This window comes from Nannospalax galili, unplaced genomic scaffold (genome assembly GCF_000622305.1).
Source record: "Nannospalax galili isolate Female #2095 unplaced genomic scaffold, S.galili_v1.0 scaffold1623, whole genome shotgun sequence".
NCBI lineage: Eukaryota > Metazoa > Chordata > Mammalia > Rodentia > Spalacidae > Nannospalax > Nannospalax galili.
Window position 1 is genome coordinate 431019 of NW_008349082.1, and position 8592 is coordinate 439610.

The window sequence follows — 8592 nt, forward strand, 5'->3', positions numbered from 1 at the left end:
GGGGCTGGGGTGCGGAGTGTGGTAGGGTCAGTCACGTGCGTCCCACATACTCCCCGGCTCCCACGGGCTCCCTGGCTGCTGGGCCCTGGGGGCAGCCGGAGCCTCGCCTCGCCTGGGGAGGGGACCGAGGCGCCCAGACAACCCCGCCTTGTCCTCCCTCTCTGCTACGGGCCTTGGCTTGATGGGACCTGTAGGGCCACTCCAGCCTTGTCTGGGGTCCGGGTCGTGTGTAGATTCACTGACTGGGGAAGGGGGCGGGTTGCGGAACGGTCTCCAGGTCCGTCTGCCTTTGCGATTGCCGGCCACTACGCGCCCCTCCATCGGATCCTCCATCCCGGCGCTTCTCTCCTCCGCCGTGGCTGTTTCCCACTTCCTGTTTTCTTCCCGGCTCTGGCGCCATCGAGGTCTGCCTGGAGTGGGGGAGGTGGTGAGGCCCCCCGGGAGGCTGGCGTATTCTTCCTCAGCCACCACTCCTCCCATCCGACCCCTATAGTCCCCTATAAAAAGTTTAGACAGTCATGTTAAGTTGGGGATGGTGGTGCCCAGAGTTATGCCCCCACCCCGACTTGCACGACCCAGGATATCCAGGTGTGCCTTCTGGGACCCAGCCATCCTGGCCCTTCATGTCTGCCACCAACTCTGCACCCTGTGACCTCATAAGGTGACTAGGGTTTAAGACCCCTATCAGTGCAGTTGCTTTCTTCTTGCCTCACTGGATCCCCATGCTGGAGAGGTCCTGCACCCTCAAGCTTTCTTGACGCAGACCCGGTGTTTCCTTGATTTCAGCACGTGGACCCAAATACAACACACACATGCTACCCTTGCCCGTGCCTGGCTCCTGGCTTCAGGGCCTGGGGAACAGAGCCCCATTGAGATACCCTGACGTCACCACCACCAAAGCCTCGGGAACAGGCCCTCGTGTATGCTGTGTCCGATGAGGAAAGCCGGTGCTGGGGTGGGCCTGGGCGTGAGGAGGGGGATCTCTGCCAGAAGTGGCAGCTAGGGGCTAGGCCCTGGGGGTGGTGTTGCTCAGGGAAGGAGGTTAACAAGGGGGTCTGGGACAGCTCCCAGAATGCGGGCTTGAGGCCTTTCCAGAGCCCCCCACCTCCTTTCCGAGTTCCCTTTGTGTTGCATGTAGTCTCTCTCACTCCCTCTCTTCTGCAAAGTTTATTTTTAGCCTCCTGCTCCCCCGCTCCCAGGACTGTCGCTGCACACGTTGCCTGGTTACCGGGACACGGAGGCTGGGGCTGGTGGGCTGGGAAGGGTGGCTTTAATTTGGGGGGAGGGTGGAAGTCAGTACACCCCTCCACCCCCAGACTGATGTCTTAGGGGCTTCATCCCCCTTTCTGGGACTAGGAGCCAGATTGGAGCTGAGGTGGGACTAGCATGGAGTTTTGTGCCCTGAGGGGAGCCAGGAGGATTTTGGAGGGAGTTCCAGGGTATATGGAACTGGTGACTAGGTTACTTGTGTTCCCAGAGGCTCTGGGCCCCAAGGGATATCCTGGAACCTTGGTTCTTTATAGTAGGATGAGAATAATGGGATGAGCACCTGGATTCCCAAGAGAAGAAAGGGGCAGTGGATGCTGGGGTCCTTGGAAGGGCTTATTAGGGCCTGTCACTGCTTAATAAAGCAAGGCTGCTGGTGCTGGACTCTGGGCCCAGCACCCTGAACAGCTGGAGGTCACGCACCTGGAACCCCTCTGGCTGGATTGAGGCTGGGATTTCTGAATGGGGCAGGGACTAAAGTAGGGAATGCCATCGACCATCACAGTTTGCCTTGATCCAGGGCTTATGAGCTTGTTCCCCCTTGGGAGGGACAGCGACTTCTGCATTTGGAGGGGGAACAGTAACTCCTGATTCCTGTGTTCCCAAGGGGAAGAATCCTCTGTTCCGTTCCAGATTGGGGTTGAGGCTTTGGGGAAGCTCAGTCTTACTTGTAGACCTGGTTGGTACCTGCTTGAGTTGGGGCCTAGGAAGGGAGGACTGACACTGACCCCATAAGGTGACTAGGGTTTAAGACCCCACCCATTTTTAGACATACACCTTGGTCTTATCTCTCTAGTGACACCAGGGCCCCTGCACTGCCAACCCCCCTTTTGCTTTCCTCTCCTTTCCCTCCTCCCACCCCTCCATTACCGGCTGCCTAGTGCTGAATTATTGATGGCCCCTGATTACCCGGGGGTTTGGGAAATGACAACAACCGCAGCCCCCCCACCCCAGGCTGCCCATCCCCTCTAGGGACCAAGTCAGCCCACTACCAACCTCTACCCAAGGTTAATGCTGGGGGCGGGCGGGCAGGTGGGCAGGGAGGAAGATGGGGATGAGAAGGCAGAAGTGGGTGACAGCTCTAGGCTGCCTAGGCTTTGCCTGGGCCAGGTCCCCTCCAGCCAGGTCCCCTCCAGCCAGGTCCTGATGGTGGACCTGGAGAGGGCATTGCAACTCAGAGGGTCCAGTGCTTGGAAGGGGGGGGGGCTTTCAGACAGTCTGGGTTTCACTCTCCAGGGAAGACAGAAGCCTCTGTGTGTGCAAGCGCTGACCTCATCGTCAACCAGTCACCCCACCCCTCCTGGTCCTTTTAAGAAAAAAAAAAAATCCTTTCCAGCCCTGGGGTGGGGAGTAGGGGCTCCGATATGTCTGAGAGGGAAGATACTGTATGTTCTTGAGGAAAGGGCCACAAAGGCTGGGAAATATTCTTCCCTCTGAATGGGAATAAGGGTGTACAGAGGGGACTGTGCCCCCATCCTGCTGGCCACGTGTGCCCTTTCCTGCCCCTCCCCCACTGGCAGCCCTGCCCGCCATCCTGGCTTGGTGCCTGGCCCCCTGGCACTGGCCCCGGGACCCGCCGCCGTTGGTTTCCTGTTTCTCCCGGTGTCGCTGGAGCAGGCTCCAGCTCCCCCCCCAAGCTCCTGTCTAGCCCCCTTCACACAGACAAACTGTCTCTCTCTAATTTGGGTCTTTACGTGGCTGAAGGGGAGAGGGGCTTTTTCCCTACAGTGGCAGGCTGAGGGTGGGATAGGAGGTAGACTCTGGGGTATGTCCCAGAGCTCCCAACTTGGCATCCTGACCCCAGGCCACTCCCTGTCTCCTGTCCCCAGGGTTTGCCTTCCCGGATTGGGCCTACAAACCGGAGTCCTCCCCTGGCTCCAGGCAGATCCAGCTGTGGCACTTTATCTTGGAGCTGCTGCGGAAGGAGGAGTACCAGGGCGTCATCGCCTGGCAGGGAGACTACGGGGAGTTTGTCATCAAGGACCCTGACGAGGTGGCACGGCTGTGGGGTGTCCGAAAGTGCAAACCCCAAATGAACTATGACAAGCTGAGCCGGGCTTTGCGGTGAGGAGGGGCTATGGACCCCAGAGGACATGTGGCAGACCCCTATGGTTGGGAACCCCTCTGCATGAGGAAGGCTTTGGGTCTGATGTCAGGTTTCACTAGCTGTGTGTATGTGGGCAGAACCTGGCTCTTCTCTGGGCTCATAGGTGTAACAAGAGGTGTCCTGGGCAGAGATAACAGTTACCAGGGGTGCCTCTAGTCTGGTTCCTGCTCTCTGGATACTTGATTTCTCTCTTGTGGTCTTAGGTTTTCCATTACCCTTTATGATTAGTATCTATCCACATGTATGGTGCAGTCTAGGCCTGGGTCCTGTGGAGTATAGATTGATGGCCCAATGGTGTTTTACATCCACAGCTATTATTATAACAAACGCATTCTGCACAAGACCAAGGGGAAACGGTTCACCTACAAGTTCAACTTCAACAAACTGGTGCTGGTTAATTATCCGTTCATCGATGTGGGGCTGGCTGGTGAGTGTGGGGGATGGGATGCACGGCTTTTGAGGGAGACAAGGGATGGATCTGTGTGTGTTCAGGCTAGTCCAGGGGCCTTGACACCAAATCTTGCCTTTCTTGTCAGGGGGTGCAGTGCCCCAAAGTGCCCCTCCAGTGCCGTCGGGTGGTAGTCACTTCCGCTTCCCTCCCTCAACGCCCTCCGAGGTGCTGTCTCCCACCGAGGATCCCCGTTCACCACCGGCCTGCTCTTCATCATCATCCTCTCTCTTCTCGGCTGTGGTGGCCCGACGTCTGGGCCGAGGCTCAGTCAGTGACTGTAGTGATGGCACATCAGAGCTGGAGGAGCCACTGGGAGAGGATCCCCGGGCACGACCGCCTGGCCCTCCGGAGCTGGGTGCCTTCCGAGGGCCCCCACTGGCCCGCCTCCCCCATGACCCTGGTGTCTTCCGTGTCTACCCCCGGCCCCGGGGTGGCCCTGAGCCCCTGAGCCCCTTCCCTGTGTCGCCTCTGGCTGGGCCTGGCTCCCTGTTACCCCCCCAGCTGTCCCCAGCTCTGCCTATGACGCCCACCCACCTAGCCTACACACCTTCACCCACGCTGAGTCCTATGTACCCCAGTGGTGGTGGCGGCCCTAGTGGCTCAGGGGGAGGATCCCACTTCTCCTTCAGCCCTGAGGACATGAAACGGTACCTGCAGGCCCACACCCAAAGCGTCTACAACTACCACCTCAGTCCCCGAGCCTTCCTGCACTACCCTGGGCTGGTGGTGCCTCAGCCTCAGCGCCCTGACAAGTGCCCACTGCCACCCATGGCACCTGAGACCCCACCAGTCCCCTCCTCGGCCTCGTCTTCCTCTTCCTCCTCTTCATCCCCATTCAAGTTTAAGCTGCAGCCACCTCCGCTAGGACGCCGACAGCGGGCAGCTGGAGAGAAGGCTTCCGGGAGCACTGACAAGAGCAGCGGGGGCGTTGGCAGTAGCTCAGGTGTGTTGGCTGAGGGGGCAGGTACACTGGCTCCACCACCACCGCCACCCCAGATCAAGGTGGAGCCCATCTCAGAAGGCGAGTCAGAGGAGGTGGAGGTGACTGACATCAGCGACGAGGATGAGGAAGATGGGGAGGTGTTCAAGACACCCCGTGCTCCCCCCGCTCCCCCCAAGCCAGAGCCCGGCGAGGCACCTGGGGCAGCCCAGTGCATGCCCCTCAAACTACGCTTTAAGCGGCGCTGGAGTGAAGACTGTCGCCTGGAGGGGGGCGGGGGTTCCTCTGGGAGCCTTGAGGATGAGGGTGAGGACAAGAAGGTGCGTGGGGAGGGCCCTGGGGAGGCTGGGGGTCCCCTTACCCCAAGGAGGGTGAGCTCTGACCTTCAGCATGCCACAGCCCAGCTCTCACTGGAACACCGAGATTCCTGAGGGCTGTGGGCAGGGGTCCCAGGTATCCCCTCCTCCCCATGCTTTCGCTGCCTTAACCACCCCCCAAAGCCTGGAGGTGAGGGCAGCTCTCTAGTCTCTTCCCTGCCTCCTTCCTTTTTCCTCCCCACATTTTGTATAAAACTCTTTTTTTTTTTTTTTTTTTTTTTTTTTTAAATAAACGGTAGGGTGGGTGGGTGGCCCAGGGCTGGGGACTGTCTCTTCTCCATCTCTGGGTTTCAAAGCTCCGGGCAAAGAGGTGGTGGGGGGAGGGAGGGGGAAGATAAGGGGGTCCACCCCCATTCTGGGGATTTCTATTTGAACTGAGGCTTTGGCCTTAACACCCAGGAACCTTTTTTTTATTACAATCGTAGGAAGTAAAGCCTTTTCTCTCTCCCTGTCACCTGCCTCTTACCTTGTCCTCCTTCCCCCCCTCCTCCCTAGCTCCCTCTGAGCCCCAACCCTGCCTTCCTTGCCCCTCCAGGGGCTGTGAGTGCCTGGGTTTCTCATACCCCACAAGGTTGCAGCAGGGGCTGGAGGGACAATTTTATGAACCAAAAATTCTGTGGGGGTGGTGGGGTTGGGGGGCAGAGGAAGGTGAGGGGTGCCACCCATGGGCCACATATTTCTACAAGTGCCTGTTCTCCACTCCTCACCCCAGTACTGGTCCAGCCCCTTCATACCCACTCCCAGCTGCTCCTAGGACTGGCCCGTGGGCAGGTGGGTCGAGGGACAGGAAAGGGGTCCCCTGAAACCAAACTGGAAGCCCCTCTCTGCCTCCCAGCTGGGGCCCTAGGGGTATGCTGAGGGGCTGTGGTCAAGCCTTACTCTGTATTGGGAATGGAGGGTGGGTGGGGGAGTAAGGGGGCTGCTGGAGAATGTATTCAAAACAATAAAACTTTGGACCTTTGCATGTGGTGATCTGTCCTAGGTATTGAGTGCAGCCACAAACTTGATTCTGGACAGGTCTAGACACCCCTCTCCTGTGGCCAGAAAGTCTGACTCGCTCTGAGCAGGTCAAATCCAGGCCTGGGGAATTATTGCCTACTGTCCGTGTCACAGACCTCAGTTGATGGTTGGGGGGGGGGGTCTCTCTTTTTCTATAGCCTGGTGTTTTGATGACCTATTGTGTGAGAATATGCTTCTTGGGATCTTTCTGTTTTGTTCTGAGATGAGGTCTCCCTGTAGCCACAGCTGTGACCAGGAACTTCCTCTGTAGACCAGGCTGGCCTCTATCTCTCAGAGATCCACCTGCCTCTGCACCCCAAGTGCTGGGATTAAAGGCGTGCTTCTTGGAATCTTTTTAGACTCTTTAATACCACCCTGAGGTCCTTGATCCTCCCATTGCCTAAAGTGTTTTTTCCTCTCCAGCTCTTGATTTCTAACTATACCCCCTACCAGTTACCCGGTGAAGGCCGTTTTTACACTGTCTTCAGCACTCTGCTCACATCCTGCAAGAATGCTTGGATATGGTAATCCCAGAACATGAGAGCTAGATGCAGGATATTTTAAGTTCAAGGCCAGCATGGGCCACATGGGACTTGGAGGGGAAAAAAGGCTAGGGTGAAGGGGATTGTCAGCCTTCAACTTGGAATCGTTTGGCACCAAGGCCTGTATCTTGATATGCAGACCTCGGGATGGAGAGATGGCTCAGTGGTTAAGAGCACTTTGTTTTTCATGAGGACTCAAATTTGGTTCAGAATGGAGCTCAACTGCCTATAACTACTTACAGGAGATTTGTTGCTCTCTTCTGCCCTCTAGGGCACTTGCACACAAGTGGCATATAATCACACAGACATAGGCATAAATAAATTTTTTTTTTTTCTTTCTTTTTGAAGCCGGGTCTCCCTGTAGCCCCAGCTGTCCTGGAACTCACTATGTAGACCAGGCTGGCCTTGAACTCACAGAGATCCACCTGCCTCTGCCTCCCAAGTGCTGGGATTAAAGGTGTGCACCACCATGCCTGGCTAATAATAAGAATCAGAGATAGCTCAGGGATTAAGAGCACATACTGGTCTTGCAGAGGGCCTGGATTTGGTTCCTAGCACTTATATCAAGCAGCTCGTAACTATCTGTAACTCCACCTCCAGGGGATCAGATCAGACACCTCTGGCATCCTTGGGCATCAGCACTTAAGTTCACATACCCTCACAGTAGATACCCGTGCTTACATATAATTAAAAAAATAAATGTTTTTAAAGGTGGAGACCTCACAGATAATTTGGTGATCTTTTGGAGATCTTTTGTTCCACCAGGGCAAAACAGCCAGCACGTTGAGAGGGGTTCACGCCACTAAGCATAGTCTGATTCACCTGTGTGCCAAGTATTTAAACCCTTTAGTTTCTTTAGCATTCAATAGCAAACTTGACTACAGCCCTAAAGCCAAGCCTTTTGGTAAAGTCTAGCTCTGAATTCAACAACTGGCTTTTCCAACTGAAAACCTAGATGGTTGGATCCAGATTTAGGTATCAGGTCTTAGGATCTGCGAGATGAGCTCATAAGGCTAGAATCCCAGACTGGAGGATTGAGTCCTGGAGGAAAACAATTAGAAGGAATTCAGGCTGGGATTGCTGGTGGCAACCAGCCCCACCTGGGCAGTGCAGGTGAGATGCCCCAGGCCCAGAAAGGGGATGGGGTTTCCCCAAGGCCATGCAGCTTTGCAGAGTAAGAATTGAGAACTCCAGGCCTGTAGGACTGTCTTCTCCATGCAGCCCAACCCTGTGCAACCCTGAAGGAAAAGGAACATCGACTGGTAACTGCACTTAAACCTCAGCTCATGCCAGTCCAGGGTGGGTGGTCCCAGATGATGGGTGCCAGTTGGATCCAGGACTGGGATACTGGCAGGAACTAGGTTCCAGTGGCAGCCTGTGGACAACTGCTCCCTCTCCTGGGTGATGTAAGTCATTCCCTGGAGTGGGAACCACTGGGCTATTTCTGGAAGTTGGGATGAGACATATCTCCTGGCAACATAGATGCAGCTGAGTTGCTGGTGGAGTGATGGAGAAAGGAGATGTCGTCACTGCAGGAGAGAATCAGGAGTCTGGGTGGTAGGGTCAGAACCAACCCTCCAGAGCACCTCTAGTCACAGGACTCCTAAGTGCACAGCTCCAGAGCTACTCTGGAGGTCAGCCCATGGCCCAACCAAACTTGCCCCAGATTCTGGCTGTGTGGGATGTCACTGGAGGCGTTTGCTTCAGACTCTAGCAGCTCCCCCACCCTAATCGCCCACCTACATCCATTTGCAGGCCTGGAGTGTTCCTGCAAGATTCCCGGAGCCTGATGTGGTGGCACATGTGGGAGGTAGGAAGGGCTGGGGATGTGACATAGCTGGTAGAGTGCTTGCTTAGCATGCACAAGCCCCCTGGGTTATTTCCTCCGGCACCACATAAACCTGTGGTTG

The 8592-nt window shown here is 56.2% G+C and overlaps 1 protein-coding gene across 1 annotated transcript in view; it reads left to right on the plus strand.

Annotated features, from left to right (window-relative positions):
- Erf (ETS2 repressor factor) overlaps positions 1-6102 on the plus strand; it is a 7700-nt gene extending 1598 nt beyond the window's left edge. Inside the window, exons 2-4 of the mRNA XM_008846428.2 lie at positions 3096-3330; positions 3685-3800; positions 3910-6102. Of these exons, the coding sequence (XP_008844650.1) occupies positions 3096-3330; positions 3685-3800; positions 3910-5195 (1637 nt within the window). The 3' untranslated portion in view covers positions 5196-6102. The remainder of the gene's footprint in view (positions 1-3095; positions 3331-3684; positions 3801-3909) is intronic.
- The last annotated feature ends 2490 nt before the right edge of the window (positions 6103-8592 follow it).